At 52.0% G+C, this 19,516-nt stretch overlaps 1 protein-coding gene across 1 annotated transcript in view; it reads right to left on the bottom strand.

The window, feature by feature from the left end:
• Positions 1-6,381: 6,381 nt before the first annotated feature.
• Positions 6,382-19,516, bottom strand: part of SUGP2 (SURP and G-patch domain containing 2) — a 29,759-nt gene continuing 16,624 nt past the window's right edge. Inside the window, exons 7-11 of the mRNA XM_052643211.1 lie at positions 15,921-16,432; positions 13,811-13,872; positions 10,923-11,059; positions 10,180-10,300; positions 6,382-6,417 (exon numbers count right to left, since the gene is read on the bottom strand). Of these exons, the coding sequence (XP_052499171.1) occupies positions 10,180-10,300; positions 10,923-11,059; positions 13,811-13,872; positions 15,921-16,432 (832 nt within the window). The 3' untranslated portion in view covers positions 6,382-6,417. The remainder of the gene's footprint in view (positions 6,418-10,179; positions 10,301-10,922; positions 11,060-13,810; positions 13,873-15,920; positions 16,433-19,516) is intronic.

The raw sequence follows: 19,516 nt of genomic DNA, 5'->3' as shown, positions 1-19,516 counted from the left end.
AAACAAAGACCGACAACTGACGCCGGCTCGCGCTTCATCATTTTCACTTCCTTTGAATGTTCTTCAGTGGGTTTTCTTTTCAAACTGCATAGGCGTGCACTCTTGCTGTGCCCAGGCAGGTGGCTGGGGAAGGGATGGGAGGAGCTTCTGCTCCACCCCCACCACTTTCCCCGTGACTCAGGCAGTTTGGAGCAGACCCTTCTCTCTTTGCATGTGGGGTATCTGCTTACATTTTATATACTATGTTTTCTACAAAAATCACATCACACTTTGCAATTTTATCCTTTAGGTTCCTAAAGAAAAAAATCATATCATGCTTTGGATTTTGTCCCCCCAGGGTCTAACTTCTTTGTGAAAAGCTACATCAGATCTCACATCAAAGACCCCTTAACTTCTCCCTGCCTCCCTCTGTTTGCTCTCTTCTCAGGATTCTGCCTCACATCTGTGGACTTCGAGAGTCAGGCCCTAGGTTCACCTCAGTGTGTTTGCCAGGTGAGGGGGAAGACCATGGCTTTTAAAGACACTGGCCCAGATCAGCTGGCAGAAAGGCTGGAGTATGGAGCAACCCCATGGAAAACAGCTCGGCAGCTCCTCAAAAGATTAAATGTAGAGTTTCTAGGGGATCCCATAATTCCACACTTAGGCGGAGACCCTGAAGAATTGAAAACAGGAGTTCAAAACCTATAAGCCAGTACTCTGAGCAGCACTATTCACAGTCACCAAAAGGAGGACACAATCCCAATGTCCAATGACAAACGAATGGATGAAGCCACACAGCAAAATGTTACTCAGCAGTAAAAAGGAAGGGCGCGCTGAAACACTCTACAATACGACCAAACCCTGAAAACACCGTGCTGAGCGAAAGAAACCGGAAACAAAAGGCACATACTGTGTGATCGGTTTCTATGACATGTTCAGAACATGCAGAGCCAGAGACGGAAGGCAGAGCAGAGAGTACAGATTATTAGCAGTTGGGTCGGGGGACCGAGGAGTTCCTTTTGGGGTGAATGTTCTAGAACTAGATAGGGATGGTCCTCGCACAATGTCATGAACGTATTAAATGTCACTTAATTGTTCACTTAAAGATGGTAAATCTCAAGACTTCCTTTGTGGTCCAGGGGTTAAGAGACTCCATGGTCCCAAGGCAGGGAGGCGGTGTGGGTTCGATCCCTGGTCAGGAAACTAAGATCCCACGTGCCATGCGGCACGGCCAAAAACTTTAAATTTTCAAAATAAATGAATAAAACGGTGAATTTTATGTTATGTGAATTTTACATCAATAAGAAACAAAAAATTGGGGTGATCCTCATGGAAGCCAGCAAGGAGGGAAGTGCTGTTCCTGCCGATGCAGGCAGCCAGCAGGCATTAGTGATCTCACACCTGTCGGGGCTTGTGGTCAGCAAGGCCACCTCTTCTTGGGGATTTATTGGCTGCATGCATTGCTTTCCTCCAAATCTCTTGTTCATTCACACTTCTTGGCTGACGCTCCAGGACAGCGTTGATATCCTTATCGACAAATGAGGAAGCTGAGGTTCCCAGGGGGTGAGGTGAATTTTCCAAGATCACCCATTATGGCTGTTCCTTCACATCAGGAACTTGGGACTTTATTTTTAGGAGGAGAAGGCCAACAAGGACCCTCAGTGACAGGCGTCCAGCCTCACAGAACAATGGAAACAGTACAGCGAATATTTGTGAGCTTTGAAGCATGCCGTTGCTGATTCTCAGAAGCCTGGGATTAGATGCTACTATTCTCCTGTTTCATAAGTGAGGACAATAAGGCTCAGAGAGGTGAATCACTCACCCTAGGTCACACAGCACAGGGAGGACATATTAGGACTGAGGATTCAAACCCTCAAGTTCTGCTTTGCTCTGAGCTGCCTCTGGACAAAAGCAAGTTATCAAGAAGCAGACACTGAGATCTTGAAGCCGAAGCCTCATATCTCACACTTGGACCAGGAACTCCAGAAACTGGGAGATGGCACTCCCACAAGCCCAAACAGAGGAGTCTCTGGAGAAAAATCAAGCTCAGCTCAGCTCAAGGGGTCCCCCTCCTGGGGTTCTGAAGAAAGCAGCTGAAGAAGGAAATAGATGAGGCCCCTGGACCAGGAAACTGATGTTTGTCAAATGGAGCAAAACTGAAGTTTTGCCTTTAGCCAGACAAGAAACAATGCCTATTTTCCTTCCTACATTGATCTGGAGGGAATAAGCTAATGGAGGAATTTGTGGTAGCAAAAACAGAAATGAGTGAACAGCCAAACAGGCCTGCAAGAGTTAAACAATCTTAGTTATTCTTAACTGTTACTACTAACAAACACTTGTAGCTGGCCTTGTCCTTTACAAAGCTAATTCCTCTTTGACTCCATATAGATTATAATCTGCGCCTGGCATTCTTCTCCATCTACTCTCCCTTGTAGCATTCTGCATTTCAGAAAGGTCAGGGGCTGATAACTTCAGGGACACCGGACCCAGCTGGGCTGCCTAATGCTAGCTGTGTTCATTTTGAAACTCTGCAAAAGAAAAAAATATAAAGCAAGCCCTTCAAGAGGATATAAAACTCTCCCTCTTCCCAAGAAAGGGGCACAGTTCTTGAGGCACTAGCTTGCTGTGTTTTGTTTTTGCCTGGCAAAAACAATAAAGCTACTCTTCTCTATTTCCTCCAACCTCTGTCTCCGTATTTCTGTTTGGCATTGGTGGACAAGGAGCCAAGATTCCGGCAACAGTGAGACTAACTGGAAATCCTGGTGTTTAGTGTAAGTCTGGAGTCAGACTCCAGACCTCAGCTTCTCCACCGGGAAGTGGGCCAGCTCCTGCTGGATGTGAAGATCACAGTCTAGGGAGACCATTGGAAGGAGACTGGTTACAGCACACAGTCTGGGCTACAGGCTCCGAAGTCGACACCTGTGATCTCCTTTGACTCTGAAAGCAAAGCCAAGGCTTAGTTCATCATCCACGTTTTCCTAGACCATAAATTTCTGTCACTCTAAAATCATATAAGCAAAAATTTCAAACCACAAAGAGAGAACTAGAGGAGACCCCACCTACAGTTCAGCCCACTTCCCAGGGAACCCCTGTTGATAGGTGGGTGTGGAGTTTTCCAGAATTTGTCTGTCATGATGCATGCATGTTTTCTGAGCTTGTATCTCTGTTTCCCTAGACTCAGCGCTGTCATTGCCCAGGGGCCCAGGTTCGATCCCTGGTTGGGGAACAAAGATCCTGCAAGCTGTGTGGTGCGGCCAAAAATTAAAAGTAAATAATTAAAATAGCACTGTAAAATACTGGAGAAAAGTGGTTTTTCAATTAGTGGTATGTTTCGGACTCCTTGAACTTACACTTCATCATCCGATGTTATGGATGAAGGAGATGGAGTCTAGAGGTCATGGACCTTGGTCAAGGTCACCCACTGTCATGGCCCCGGTTTAGGGCTTGACTTGGGTCTGCACGTCCCACCCCAAAGTGGCTCCCCTTCAGACACTGTGCTCATTGCCCTTTCATGAAACACTCATTCAATGCTGGGGGTTTAAGACAAGAAGGCCTGGGTGAAGGAGCTCTCAACCTGGGTGAGACAGAGTGGGACTTGAACGCCCTAAGCCAAAGGTTTGAGGGACGGACCTGGGGAAGCCAGAGAGGCACTCGGGCCTCTGTTGGGCAGAGCAGGGAGGGCTGCCTGGAGGAGACATGGGAGGTGGGCCTTGAAGGTTGAATAGAGATCCTGCAGGCAGAGTGGGGACTCAGGGCAGGGTGGAGAGTCACCCCCAACTGATGGCCAGCGGGGCAGTTTAGGAGTCTCCCTCACTCTTGACATCCAGGAGCAGAAGACAATACTTGACCCCAGGGCTCAGCTGTAAGTCTCAAGGACTGGCTCAGAGGTTGCCGCCTGCTGCAGCACAGCGCCAGCCCCTCCCTAGATGGGGAAACCGAGGCTTCAGCGGGCACAGAGACTTTGAAGTGCTCCCTGTGCAGCCTGGGGCTGGGCTCTTCCCCTTCCTGGGCCTCAGTTTCCCCATCTGTACAAAAGGTACAGGACAGCTGGCAGAATCTTCCAGCTGAGCAGGAGTCTGGCTCCAGCCCCAGCAAAAGAATGTCACCCCTGGTTGTTCCCTCCGATAGAACCCGTGCCCCAAACACGTGGGAGTTTGACAATTTACTCCTCTTCTAGAGGCTGGACCCTAGGCCTCAGCCTAGGAACGGGGGCAGTTTTGGAGGTGTGGCTCTGCCCATGGGGGGGGGGGTGAGGAGGGCACTCTGAAGGGGGCTGGGATCCTCACGGTCAATGCCTGCTTCACAGGTGGGGAAACTGAGGGCCAACAGGATGGGGTAAGGAAGGGTCAGTAACGATACCAGTCCCTCCACAAGTGGGCCTGGATTCCCCTGCAAATTAGCTATCGCATTTCACTGGAGGAGTCGAGGTGTAGAGTCCCGCTGCCTGCTAAGGCAGGCTCCCTTTCCCCTCTCCTACACTCCCAGCTGGTGCATCCTCAGCCCTCACGATGACACTTGGGCAGGCGTAGAGGGGGGGAGTCAAAGCCTGGAGAGGCAGGGTCCCCTACCCTGGTTGATGGCCACTCTGGGAACCATTGGCTGCAGCTGAGCTTACTTCACACAGGTGAAAATAGGGTGGAGGGGGTGATGGGGTTAAAGGAATCCGGGGGAAGCCAAGAGGGATGGCAGCTGGGCCTCGGTCCTGAGGACAGTACAAGGACATGGTCCAGAGGGGTCAGGGTCACAGGCTCTGGTTTGCAGTGGAGCACTTTCAGGATCCACAGCCCTTCTATGCTCTGGCAAGGCAGACACAGCTGGGGAAACAAGGGCACCCCCAGGGTTGCCCCCAAAGTCGAGTGGCATGGGAGCACTGTGGAGGGAGGCAGTGAGGTGGAGAGGACGCAGGGAGGGCTCCAGAAATGCTACTCCTAGAGCTGTATCCACGAAGATGATCTGTGATGTCAGGCCAAAGGTTCTGGACAACTCCTGTGGCTATGGGTCGGGAACTTGTGAGAGAAGTGATAGTCCAGGGCTATCCGTGTGCATGCGTGCCTAGTCACACCTGACTCTACAACGCTATGGGCTAGCCCACCAGGCTCCTCTGCCCATGGGATTCTTCAGGCAAGAATACTGGAGTGGGTTGCCATGCCCTCCTCCAGGGGATCTTCCTGACCCAGGGATAGAACCCACATCTCTTATGTCCCCTGCATTGGCAGCTGTTCTTAACCACTAGCACCCACCTGAGAAGACCAGTCCAAGACATATATATACTTAAATGTTTTTTTTGAAAGTTAAGTGAAAAAACACAGAAGGCAGAATAGAATGTGAAGTATAATTTGCATTTTTAAGAAGGGTTCTGTCTAAAACACACCCATATATAAAATCATCTACACAAAGGGATCTGAGGCCTGGGTGCCTTGGGTTGTCGAAAATTATTTTCCCATGGAACACAATTCTGTATATTTTGACTTTAGCTAGGCATTACTTATTCACAAACAGTACTTGAAAATTATACTCATGTGGAAACACTGTTTAGACCATGAGGAAGCAAGTCTCTAGGTAGCAGGCGGTTCAGTTCAGTTCAGTCGCTCAGTTGTGTCCGACGCTTTGTGACGCCATGGACTGCAGCACGCCAGGCCTCCCTGTCCATCACCAACTCCCGAAGCTTGCTCAGACTCACGTCCATCGAGCCGGTGATGCCATCCAACCATCTCATCCTCTGTCGTCCCCTTATCCTCCCGCCTTCAATCTTTTGCAGCATGAGGGTCTTTTCTAACGAGTCAGTTCTTCACATCAGGTGGCCAAAGTATTGGAGCTTCAGCTTCAGCATCAGTCCTTCCAATGAATAGTCAGGACTGATCTCCTTTAGGATGGACTGGCTGGATCTCCTTGCAGTCCAAGGGATTCTCAAGAGTCTTCTCCAACACCACAGCTCAAAAGGATAAATTCTTTGGTGCTCAGCTTTCTTTATAGTTCAACTCTTACATCCATACATGACTACTGGAAAAACCATAGCTTTGACGAGATGGACCTTTGTTGGCAAAATTACTTAATAAGCTGTCTAGGTTGGTCATAGCTTTTCTTCCAAGGAGCAAGGTAGCATGCATGATGAGTCTTAAATTTTTATTTTTTGTTACTTTTACATGGGAGTGTGAAAGAGGGGAAACCTCTGTGCTTTGCTCTGCATTTATCTGGGTTTTGCATTTTAACAAATCTTTGACAATGAAAACATATTCATGTTGCCTGGACGTGTATGCTTGCGTGTATTACACGTACATGTTACATAGATCCATAGACTAGAGCTTCTCCAGCAGCACCACCTGCCTTTCTCAAGGTCCTGGTCCAAAGGCTTCCCAGGAGAGCGGAGGATGAGGGGGGAGGAAGGGGTGGGGAGAGGCCATCCACACTGGTAATGTTATGTTCAGGTTCCAATCAGCCCTAAATGACAAGGTAGCAGAGGAAATTTTACCTTCCAAACAGAAAGAAATCTTTCCCAAATCGCAGGGGGAAATAGGCCTGAGGTGAAGACCGTCCTGAGTTCTCCTGGGTGGAGAACCTTGCTGTGTGCCTTTGTCCAGGTAACCTTCCCCATCCCCGGGCAGTGAAAGGATCTGGGAAGGGGGTCTCCCAAGAGGAAGGAGGAGCGTGGGTGGGGCCCTGGTGGGTTCTCAGCTTTCTCGTGGGCAGACACCGCCTGCAGGGCTCTGGCGAGGACAGCACGTGTGGGGCTTCTTGGCTGACAAGCCCTCCTGTCTTGATTATGTGGCCCTGTCACTCCTGGGCGTCCTCCAGGACAGTGAGAGGAGCACTTCAGGGGACCCACCCCAGCTTCCTAAGGGGCCTCGTCTCCTCCACCTCTAACTTGCTAACGAAGCCCCCAGACCTTCTGGGCTGCCTGCTGCCCTGGCCCAAGCAGGCTGCTGCCCATCAGGCTGCGCTCAGGTGGAGGTCCCCACAGGTCCTGCAGGCGCCAGGCTTGCCTGCATTCTGGATCCTCCCTCCTCACCAGAAGGGCCAGGGGCTGCCGATGGGGCGAGCAGACACAGACAGGGAACAGCACACGGGAACAGCAACGAGCTCTCAAGATATTCCACAGGCCGGCTCTGGAGTCAGGGCGAAGCCCAAGTGGGCCTTGCTCTAACTCTGGCAGCTCGAATCCCAACCCTGGGAAGGCTATGAGGTGGGCAGGTGAACTGCGGGTAGCTCAGGTAAAGCTCCCATATCCCGACACTCTCTCAAAGGCAGATCTCTGTACCCGTCAACTCGCCCCTTGTTCTCCACAAAAAATATGGTGGACCCAGCCACTATGCTTGGCCCTCATCACTACCTGCTCCCTGGCACCCTGCAGGCTTTCCTCGTGACTCACCAGGCCCCCCGGCTGCAGCAGGGCAGTAAGCTGGCAAAGGACATGCCTGAGAGGCAGCAATTTTACAATCTGTCTCCATGTAGGCCCCACCACATCCCCCACATGTTCCCTGGCCAGTATGATTGAAAAATGCGTCAATGGAGACCATGGAAAATTGGGTTTTCTCTACATTTATTTCAACTGCTAAATGATTAACAACATCCACAACTTCTTAGATTAAAAAAAAAAAAGAGAAAACAACCCCAAACCCCCAAAACTTCCATTTTGTAACATCACAAATGTCTTCTAGGTTTTGCCAAAGACCAAAAAGCTAAAATTCTCTATATGATTTCCAGTGATGGAAACGAGGCAGAGACAGTAAGCACCCAAAGTGGCGAGTTAGCACTTTCCGGATGCCTGTCGTCCTCACGGAAGAGCCCCTGGAACTAGAATGACAGAAAAGACACTGTGACTTTGACAAGGCTACGCAGCTGCACGTCACGCTTGCTTGCATGCATGCTCCCTGCAGAGTGGCCTCTGCCGGAGAGAGCAAGGGCAGGCGTGGAGGGCCAGCGTGCTGGTCCTCGGCCGACGGACGGCACAGGACGCACCGCCATGCTCCTCCCTAGCCCCCACAACGCCTTGACTGCCTCAATGCCATCTCCACAGAAATGTCACCTGAGTGTTTACGGGACTTTCCAGGCTCAAGAAGTAGGTGTTCCCTTTGACGTTTGCCAAAGGCTCATTGTCAGCCAAAGCAGGACACCCCCAGGAGGAGTGGCAGGAGGCTGTGGATTGAATAGGGCTTGAATCCTGGGAATTCCTAAAGTATTTTATTTATAAATAAAAGCAGAAAGCTAAGAAAGAGCATACTAGGACCAAGTGAATATGATGGTCAAAGCTATGCTTGAAGAGCGAGAGCTCTGGGCGTGCGCTGGCCGTGCATGCTCTGTGGCAGGCCATGGGGAGCCAGGCCCACGTCTCAGAGTTCGATCACTCTGCCTGACTCACAGCCAGCATGGAAGGCTGCTGGAAGGATTAAAGAAGAAAGGAGGTGATTCCCCCAGGTTCCCCCAAACCACACCACCAGGCTATTTCAACTCTGCTGAAGAACCTCCAACATGTCCACCCATAAAGGTCTGCCAAAACAACAGGAGTGACCAGAAGCAAGCAGCGCTCAGGGGACTACCCATGACATGAAGAGAGGTACCGCCAGGTGGGAGCGCGGCGCTGTGCCACGGAGTGCGGGCCAGACAGAGAGAGACCCAGAGGCGGCTGGGACCACAGCCCAGGAGAGCTGAGGATCTGAGAAAATGAGGATTTCGTAAATGCCAATAAAAGTGGCTGATGGGGTAATTCACTGCTCTGTCCCCCAAGTTCACAGTATCAGCAGGATTTTTCCGATTTTGACAGATATTTAAAACTTCAACACTGCTGCTTTCTGATGAAGGGTTGAGAGATCCCCACAGCCTGAGAATTCCACATGTAGCTGCAAGAGGCAGAGTGTGAGAAGCTGGAAGGCGCGGCAATCATACGTCTTGAAATAGCAAACAGCTGCAGATCCCACCCCAAGAGGATCCTTTCTGTTCTGCACAAAGGCCCTAATAAAACAATTCTGTACACTGCCACACACGCAAAAAACGAAATCTTGAAGAGTTTACACCTCCTACCCCTTTGCAGGAAACACTCCATATGTGGTTTTCAAAAAAAAACTAGTTTGCTTTGTGGGTTTTAAAGAGAATGTAAATTTGGGGAAAGTTTCATTAGTGTAATGTCTACTCCCCAATGACTTTAGCTGCTGAATACATTGGTGAAATTTCATTGAGTCTCTAGGGATGCATTTAAGAGTTGAGACTCCATAAATAACATGTTCATTGAACCCACGTGTGTGAAGAGCTTCAGCACCCAGACCGGCAGGCTGTGGGACTAGGGCGCAGGCTTCACTGCTCCTGATCCATACTCCCTATTTGAATTTGAGAAGACACAATCCATGACTGTCTCGGGATCAAGTCTGCTCCTAGAGGGCAGCGTGTCCTGGGACAGGAAACCCGACAGTGGCCGGCTCCCGAGCGCTCGCAGGGCGCTGGTGCCTACAAGGACAACCCCACCTTCTGAGTGGGGCCAGCAGAGACCTGTGGAAGACCTGCTGCCAGAAGCATTTGGAAGAAGGGGAAAGGCAAAAGCAGGCTGGAAACGGGGCCTTTTTTTGTGTGTTTTAAGAAAAAGAAAAGCCAGGGGGTGGAACCTCCACACCAGAAACTGCAGAGATGTCTGTTTTCTGTGTACACACCAAACCTGCTTGGGCACTGGCTCCAGGGCTGATCCGGGACAGAGGTGGTGTTTTAAGAGTAATTGCTGCTGCAAGCCTTATCTTTCTCACCAATGGTTTTCATCTATTCGGGGAGAGAACGATTTTGTTCAAAACTGAGTTGGAAATTATGGGTGGGGAAGACAACTAAAAGCAGGGGAGAAAGATAAGGATATTTATAGGCCGAAGGCCCTCGGGAAGGAAAAGGACTGGAGACCCTCAAATCGAGACGAGGGACGAGTGGCGTCCTCTGCGGTGCCCCTGACACGCGCAGGACACAAGGCCGCTCCTGAGGCAGCCTGTTTCCGCAGGGCGGCTTGGCGCTCAGGCCCCACCACAGGCTGCAGGCGGCGCGCAGGGCGAGTGTGGGGCTTGCTCCTTCAGCCAAACCTGGAAGGTGAGGGGCAGGACGCACCCACAGCCCAACACCCCTAGTGCTTCCCTCACCGAGTTTTATGATCTTGGGGGGAGTGACACCTTGGTGCTTGTGTCCTACCTCCTGGCACGTCAGCTCAGGCAGAGAGCCCCCACTGGCTCACACACATACCTATTTGCTGGCCCGTCTGTGTCTGTACATCTGCATCATCCTCTGACGGAACACGTCAAACGTGTCTTCTTTGTGCTCCTGCCCGTCGGCACCCAGCCCCTCCCCTTCCGACGCGCTTCCCCTGAGGAGCAAAATGGACAGTTAGCTGCGCCTGAGCCCGCGGCCTGGCCACCAGGGCACGGACACAGCCCGAGCCGCCAGAGGGGCACGGCGGCATGAGGGACACACACAGGTGACAGCAAGGGAAAGAGGAAATCGAGACAGAGCTCATGGTGGGGACAAGGGACACTCACCTGTGCAGGCCCGTGGACCTTCTGAGAAGCATGCTCAGAAGCCAGCCCCTTATTACAGCAGAAAGCCTCCCCAGCAGCTGCTAAGCTCACTTTTAACGGAAATGCTTGCTGCACGTTAGTGGGGCTTCCTAAACTGTGGGCCGTGCTCTCTCCTGGCTAGTCTGAGTGTGGGTTCCGGGAAAAGGGGAGTGGCTGTTAGTGTGACTACCCAGAATTACCACTCGGCTTTTCTGATCATAATGAACACGGCCAAACGTCAGGGACCAAGGCTATGCAAACGCAGTCAGAAACTGTGAACACCTGCACAGGGACACGCCCTGCCAGAAGCCACGCTCAACACCGGGGAAACCAAGGGGCGCCAGTCAAAGGACTCAGGGCCAGAACCCCCCAGAGAGCCTGTCTCCCCGGGCACAGCCGCCCGCCCCCTGGTCCCCGACGCCTGCCGCATACACGCTGACCGGCTCCCTGATGCCCTTCCCACAGGAGCCCAGGCCGTGGCCCTCCTTCCAGCCCATCTTCTGTAGCATCTGGAACCCCAGGTTCTTGTCGGTCAGCTTCTGCTGGGCAAAGTCAAAGTCCTTGGGTTTCTGAGGAGAGAGAAGAGTGTGGCACATGAGAGGCAGCAAAGCACCTGGATCAAGAGTCTGCCCTGGGCTGCACCTGGACGTGGTCCAGTACTAACACCCCAATGCCCCTTTGATGCCCCTAGAGGCTCAAGTCACGGTCCTGGCAGCATTCCCTGGGTGGGCTGATATTTGTAAAGGTTGGAGGTCACAGCTTGAGGTGTCCCCAGAGAACTGAACCAGAGCAGTCTGTCAGGCTTCACTGCAACCACTCCTGTTGCGGTGTTGAGACTATGAACTAAACTTTGTGCGGGGATGGTAGGGGCTGGGCCCAAAATTTTGACTAGGAAGATCCCAGAGTGGAGACCTGAATAAAGAAAGTGGCCATGTGATGATCAGGGGGCATATCCCAGGCTGGGTGAACAGGCCTTGAGGCAGGAAGGCCCTGGAGTGCCAGAGTCAGAGAGGAAGCAGGGCTAAGGCAGAAGGGGGCCAGATAGGAATGGAGAGAGGCTGTACAGAAGAGCTGTCTCAAAGGGCCCTCTCTATTCGACGTCCACTCCTCTCTCATCGTTTCATTCATTTCTGTGAGCTTTCAAAACGCTGGACAGTGACTCCATTCTGGAAGCTTCCTGGGCAGCCCTCAGGCATTACTAACCAAACCTATGTGTGTGTCTGGTCCTTCTCAGGTCTGGGGCTCTGAGTGCTCCCAGGGGCAGGGACGAGGTTTTACCTGGACTCTGGGGTCCATGTCTAGTACAGAGCAGACCTCGCTGAGAGTGGGTGCAGCTGGGAAGGATGGGGCCTGGGAATGACCTTGTGGGTGGAGAAGTAAGAAGCCCTGGCAGAGATCTGGGCTCCAGAGCAGGCTGTGGAAAGACAAATGAAAAGGCCCAGAGGCCTCTGGAGGAGACACCTGCCCGGTGTGAGCTACAGGGATCTCCATTCACTCATGAATATTCATGTGCTGCGAAGTCTGGGCAGCTAGAGGCTCACAATTCCTGCCACCTGAGCCTGTTTCTTTAATCCATTTATGGCCTGGGAGACTGAGGGGCGAACGCGCTCCCAGGGAGAAGGTTCCCTTGTCCTAATCAAGGCAGCGAGGAGCAGCAGGGAGGGTTCCAGTGTGGGTGGGAAGAGGGTGGAGAAGGGACAGGAAAGGTCGACCACAGGTCCCCCAAGGGCAGGCTTGCACCTAGCTTCTGGAAGGCTGCACAAGTGGAAGCAACAAGAGGAACAGGGGTCCACTGAGCCAGACAGCTCTTCGTGAGTTTTCAACTGCGTCTCAGAATCAGCCTGCCCGGTCTCCTGGGGCTAGAGCACAGCCATGCCCCTGAGGCCAGGCTGCAGAGTGCAGAGCGCTGCAAGGAGACCTCCTCCCTGTCAGCAGTCGCCCCAAAGCGAGACCCACGGTGGCAGGATACCAGCTGGCCGCACACTGGGTTAACACCATTTCATTTAATCCTCGCGGGATCTCCTACCTGCAAGGTAGGTGCAACTGTCCCACTTTACAGATGTACAAACAGCACCTCATGCCAAGATTACATGGCCAGGCTGAGCCTGAAACGGCTGCCTTCTCTCTGTTAAAAACACACACTTCAGGCACAGGAAGGTTCCTGCTCCCAGCTGTAACTGAGATCACACTGATGCTTCATCTGTCTGCTGAGACTGGCGCGATGCACTCACAACAGTCTGAGCCACCACACGGGCTTTCCTCAGCCCTGGACGCCTGCAGAGACACTTGGTTCCCCACTTACCTCTTGGACTGCTAGGGACCTGTGATGTCCCCACGTGCCCCAGGTGACCTGGGTCAGCCTCACCTGCCTGAGGTTCACTCTCATCTCCTTCCAATGACCCACCCCCCACAGGGGCGCCCATTTCAGGCAACAGCAGCCCTGGTCCCTTCACTGTGCAGGCCGACACCCTCAGAGTCACCCTGGACTCTTCTTGGCTTTCTCTGGCCCACATCCCGTCCATCAGTAAGTCCCACCAGCTCCGCCTCACCCCGCCTGGGCCCCAGCTCCGCCTGGACCACTAGCCCACAGGCTGCTTTCCACACAGTAGTTATAATGGCCAGGTCTTCTACCCAAATCCCCACCGTGGTTTGGCCCCCTGACACCTCTCCCAAAGAAGGGGCACAGTGCGGACACCCACCTAGAGACCCCATGTGACCTGGCTGCTGCCACCTCCACTTCCTCACCGCCCCACCCCCACCGCCCCACTCTAGGCACAAAGGGCTCGCTGCTGACCTGTGCCTGCCCTGGGCTTCTATCAGGCCTCCCACCTTGCTCCTCCTCACCCACCATGCTCGGTTCTGCACATTTCTGTAGCTGACAGCCCTGCTCACTGCTGCCTCTGGGTGGGCAGATGGAAGAGAGAGCACAGGGTGTCGGTGCCGGTTCATTAATGAACACTCGCACACGCATGCGCGCACACACACACTCGCGCATGCACACAGACACTCAGCTTACCAGCAGAGCAGCGCACTGTCTTAACCACAATTGCAGCCTACTGAACCTGAACCTTTCGATGGCTGAGACGCGGTCTTGCCCACCTCGCCGACCCACTGCACACACCAGGCCCCACCCATCCGTTAAACAGGCTAACTGCTCCATCCTGTGCTCTGGGCAATGCAAGCAGCTTTAAGAGGCACAAGGCTCTGTTGCTCTTTGCATGTTGACACCTGGCCTGCAGAGTGAGTGCAGCCTGCAGCCAGTACCCTTGAGAACTAGGGCAAGCTCTGTGTCACATGTGAGGATGCCCAGCCATGCTCACCTTCTTCTTGGACACGGGGCGACCCCGAGGCCTGTCATAGGCAATTCGAACTGGTTCGTGAACTGGAAGACAAAAGAAATGTGTATATACAAATACACAGGTCCTTTCTCCAGATTACTTAGAAAACAAGCGTGCTGCAGCTTTGGCTAACGGCCCTTCTGCCGGCAGAGCAGGCTAGGAGCTGCACTGCGGGGCCAGCCGCTTGGCCCGCAGAGCACGGAAAGGAGCACAGAGGCTCAGCTGAGCACTGCCTTGCTGGAGGAGTCTCCTTAAGTGTGACCGCCACGTTTACGATGACGGACCCAACACACGCACTGCTTTCCATGACTGCAGGAAGGCATTTTGCTTCAATAAATAACTGATTTGTGACACTGCGCCCTCTTCATGTCTCTGCAAGTGTTCCATAGATAAAGAAATAAAGTCCACAGAGAACTTTCCAGTAAAAACAATCACACTTCTCATACAGAGCACTGCTGCTGTTGCTGTTGCTGCTGCTGCTGCTGCGAAGTTGCTTCAGTCGTGTCCGACTCTGTGCGACCCCATAGACGGCAGCCCACCAGGCTCCCCTGTCCCTGGGATTTTCCAGGCAAGAACACTGGAGTGGGCTGCCACTTCCTTTTCCAATGCATGAAAGTAAAAAGTGAAAGTGAAGCCGCTCAGTCATGTCCGACTCTTCACAACCCCATGGACTGCAGCCCACCAGGCTCCTCCGTCCATGGGATTTTCCAGGAAAGAGGACTGGAGTGGGGCGCCAGCGCCTTCTCCATACAGAGCACTAGATCATATTATTATTATAATACTTGACGAAAGGAGAGACTAGCAGGTCTGGTACTATCTCATCAACCACCCTATCAAATAACTGAGAGCTTCTAAAATTCAGAGAAGCTCACTTTTCCCCCAGGAAGGCCATCATAACAAGCATTCTGATGTGCTACTGCCCTCTGGTAGTAGAGAGTTAGCAATCGGTTGCAACACTGTTTCTAAACAGAAACCATGAGAACTGTTAGCAGGCAAAACTAGACTGACACTGTTGGGTGTGAATATGATGCTCTCAAAAACTTAGAACACATAGATTCTACACACACAGCGGGGCACTGTTCACCAAAACCACCTCCTCCCACACAAGCGTCAAAGGATCAGCCCCACAAAAGAAACCCAGGCCTGGCTGTGCGGAGACCTGGGTGGGCAGCAGGGAGCCCACCAAAAGTGGCACATGCTATGATTTACAGTCCGAAAAAGGCAAAACCACAAGGCCAGAAAGTGGTCAGTGGTTGCCGGGGCCAGGGAGGAGACTGTGGAGGGCAGAGAGACACTTCTGGGAGAAGCCCCAGCTTGGCAGTGCTGGAGGCACGCGCCTGTGCACCTCTGCCAGAACTCCATGGACTGTCCACTGGGAAAGGGTGCGCTTTCATTGCTGGCAAACCATACTTCAAGAACCGTGACCCGTCCTACAGACGAGCAGGAGACGGCCTTCCATGGCCAAGGCCGGCAGAGCGTGGACTCCACAGGCCCCACTAACTGCGGCCCCAGACTGCTCCATGGCCCCTGCCTCAACATCATCAAGCAGCTATCACTACCCTGGGGCCTTGCAGGAGGGAGGCGGGCAGTGCTCAGAAAGCTGGGCACCCCTCTAGATCACAGGCAGTTAACAGCCAAGACGACCCAGGCCTGTTTATTCCACAGCCAGGATCCCCCTGTTGGAAGCTGAGCAATAACGGAAAATAACGAGCAACATGCGGGGTGCTGGAAGCCAAAGGCAGCATCTCCTTAGAGTGCCATCTCTGGAAACGTCAATTTCTCATGAACATTTTGGACTGTGTGCAAAACCAACAGGACTATCCTAGGTTAAATAAAATACAAGACCAAAGAGCCCCTGCTTGTGCTGGTCCTAGGGGGATTCTCAAAGGTTAGCTGGAGTGATCAGAGGCAGAAGGGGTGACAGGGGCCAGCAGTCATCTTGCAGCTAAACTTGGGTTGGGGGGATCAGGTAAATTCCTCAAAACAGGCCACGTCTCCACAATTTTCCACGGCCCCCAGCTGAGCATCATTCCTCCTCAGGTATTAAACAGAAGATGCACTGTGGCCACTGGACTAATACCCAGGCACTCACCCTTGGGCTCCTGGATGAGACACAGCCTCTTGGGAGCTGGGATCATGCCGACCTTCAGTGACTTGCTGCTGATCCTCTTCCGGGGGAAGCAGGCCCCTGAGGAGGCCTGGGACAGGGCAGGCCCGCCAGCCGGGCTGTCCTCGGCCACCTCGCTCAGGAGGCCATCAGCTGGGGGGCTGCCCTCCGAGCCCTCAGACTTGGACCCTTCTGCCGGCCTGGAGGCCCCTTCAGGAGGGGCGGCCTCCTCACCCCCTTCCTCGTCCTCCTCTTCGTCCTCCTCCTCCTCCTCCTCAGGCATCACCTCTGGGCTCTCCAGCTCAGCCTCATGCTGAGAGGGCTCGTCCTCAAACTCTCCTTCTCCTTCCATGGGCTCCAGGGGGCTCTCCTGAGAATCGGCACTCTCACTGGCGTGGAGGGTCAGTGGAGATGACGCAAAGCAAATCGACGGGCACAGTTCAAATACCTTTTTTCGATAGAATTTGAAAGCTGAGCTATTTTGGTCATGTAGAAACCTAGGATAAAGATGAGATACACTGGTTAACCAGAGGGTTCTCTAAACTTTCCTATTTGCTGAAACTGTCCAAATGGACCTGACAGAACTGGAGGTGGCACAAAGCAGCAGATACATGACCGCTTTCTTCCAGCTGTGGTAGAAAGTCAGCCTTTCTTTCTTGATGGCAAGCCTTACAATGAGACAGAAAGTTTGAGGAGTATTAGTAATTTAACAAAGGAGCAGAAACATAAGAGCCCTAACTGCTTTCTTGGGGAGGGAGTTGGAGGAACAAAGTTTGCAGGGACGGTCAGGGAACACGCTGGAACGAGCTCTGCCACCACAGCCGGGAGACCCGGCCCGGCCTTACCTCACCTCTCTCTACGCCACCGGCCACTCTAGGCCTGCGTGTGGCGTGACTCTCTGCTCCTCCCGCCCTCCAGCCATGAGATGGAGAAAGGTGTGCCAACCACAGCACCTCCTGCCTCACGTCCCGCAACAAAGCTGTGTGAATACGGGGGCAACAAGGCCTCTCTGCACCTCAGAGTTCAATGGCCTTAGTCATAGCTTGGAGGTGTGGCTAGTGCTGAGAAACCAAAAACACACAAAATATACTTGGGCCAAAGGAAAGACAGCCCTTGTTCTTGGAAAGGACAACTCGGCCTCATAAAGGAGTCAATTCTTCCCTAACTAAATATTAATGTATAAAAGTAAAAGCATCATTTTTTTTCTGGATCTGAATGTGATTCTTAAGTTCATGAAGTGAAGGGTTAATCTCTCAGTCGTGTCCAACTCTTTGTGACTCCACAGACTATAGCCCGCCAGGCTCCTCTGTCCATAGGATTCTCCAAACAAGAAAACTGGAGTGGGCCGCCATTTCCCTCTCCAGGGGATCTTCCTGACTCAGGGATCAAACCCAGGTCTCCCGCACTGGACGCAGATTCTTCACCGTCTGAGCCACCAGGTACGCATGCAGAAACGCAAGTATGCAAGAGTACCTAGGAGCACCCCCGGAACAAGGTCAGTAAGAGGCCCAGCTCCACCACATATTACAAAGTGTGTAAAGCCTCTACAGTTAAGACAGTATGATACTGGTCTATGGACAGATAGATCCAGAGAAAGACCAGAAACATAGTATCTGACGAAGGTGGAAAAAGAACAACCTTTTCAACAAATGGTGTTGGGACAACTAGGCAGCTTTTTAGAAAAATATTTAAACTGGTTCTGTGCTACAGGAAATATTTTTAATTGTATTTTTTTCACGCATAATCAAAACTTTATTGAAAAACTGACATCAAAATAGGAGAGCGAGTTGTATACCTTACAAAATGAAGCATCATTAGTTAATGAGGCAGATGAACTGGAATTACTGAACTGATGAGGCTTCCTGTGAGAACACAGGCTCAGGAGGGTGTGTGGATCACCAGTGTTGCTTTTCTAAATGAACACCCTTCTAGGAACCTGGTCTTTCCTCCTACTGACTGACACAATACTACTGAACATCTTACACAAAGCACCAGTCTGAGCATGGCTGACTACCAGGGTAATCTTGTAGCTACCTGGACTTTGTACATCCATAAAGTAAGAATTCAGACTTTGAACAAGCTGTTTCTTTTTATGTTTCTTCTTTTCCAAGGAAGGATGCAGTAAAATTCCTGCCAAAGGCAGGCTGATCCCTTTGCAAGTCCAGCCCATGCACATCTCTTAATTGTACTCCGTTTTTTCCAAGGCGTATTTATTTGTTTTTGTTGTGCTGGGTCTTTGTTGCTGTGTGCAGGCTTCTCTGGCTGTGTCAAGCAGGGGCTACTCTTCCGAGGCGGGCGGGCTCCTCACTCTGGTGGCCTCTCTCACTGCGGAGCAGGGGCTCTAGGGCGCTTGGGCTCCAGCAGTTGCGGCATGTGGGCCCAGCAGGGCTGCGGGATCTTCCGGGGCAGGCACTGCGCCTATGCCCTTGTGCTGGCAGGCACACTCGCAAAGCCTGGCTGCAGCGAAGCCTCTTAACTGCATTCTGAAGCTGACCCATAACTCAAGCACACTGGGAGCAGGGCGAGATGTGGCTGCATGGGCAGGACAACACAACAGGCTGGAGAGCAAGAACACGGGTGGGACAGGCAGAGGGGCTTCTGAATGTGTTGTGAGGGGGAAAGCGAGGCACAAAAGCCCCTGTTACACACAGAAACCTACCTGTGCTGTAAGACCTGAGAGAAAAATACTCACACACATGCTACAAATAAGTGAAAATGGCTTCTTATTATTGATGGATTGGGGAATGAGACTTCTCAGAGTTTGCCTTTTGTAATTTTTACTTTAGAGCCATACAAATTCTGTACTTATTTTAAAAATTAAATTTAGAAAGGAAAAAAACCTTCAACTAGATTCTCAGCAGAAACAAATGAACTTGACTGTGTCAAACTGATGACATAACCACAAACACAAAATGAATTAACTGAAGCAACTACTGAACACATTACAGGTGGGATTCTTCTAAGGGAAAGCAACACAAAGTCATCTTGCTGTTTACTAAATAGGTGGGTGCTGGATGCAGTCATTTTCCAACTATCCTACGAGCACTGGGGGCGAGAATGCATCACCCCACTAAGGCTGCTGGAGTTTTCTAGCTCTCTCTGCAGGGTACAAAGTGGACAGCATCTTCTGAGAACACTGCTCAGAAAAGGCTGCCACAGAGACTGAGAAATAACGCCAAACCCTGCCAGTGCCAAGTAAGCAGGACAATGCAGAGTTCTCTTTCTGCATTGGGAGAAAAGAGAAAACTGCTGAAATGCTCCCGCCTGCCCTTCACTGAGTTGTCCCCTTTGCCTGGCCCTGCCAGTGTGAGGTCCTGCATGCAGTGGCAGCCCAGCAGCCCCAAGGCCTGTAAAAGGCAGTACTAGGCTGAGTACCTGCAAGGTCACCAGTGCTCCCTGTGGCTGGTCTGGGTCTCACAGGAAGGAAGAGGTACACAGTGCAGGAGACCTACTCAACGTCCAAATTTGCTATAAGAGCCTAGACACACTGACTCCCAGAAATGTTCCAGGAAATGTAAAATTTTTCACCGTATCCTTAAGTAAACTAAGGCACAACTCTCCAGCACGTTGGGATCAGGGCA

The sequence above is a fragment of the Budorcas taxicolor genome, chromosome 7, assembly GCF_023091745.1.
Source record: "Budorcas taxicolor isolate Tak-1 chromosome 7, Takin1.1, whole genome shotgun sequence".
NCBI classification, from domain to species: domain Eukaryota; kingdom Metazoa; phylum Chordata; class Mammalia; order Artiodactyla; family Bovidae; genus Budorcas; species Budorcas taxicolor.
Note: the sequence above shows the minus strand (reverse complement) of the source record. Positions and strands in the feature narration are given on the sequence as shown.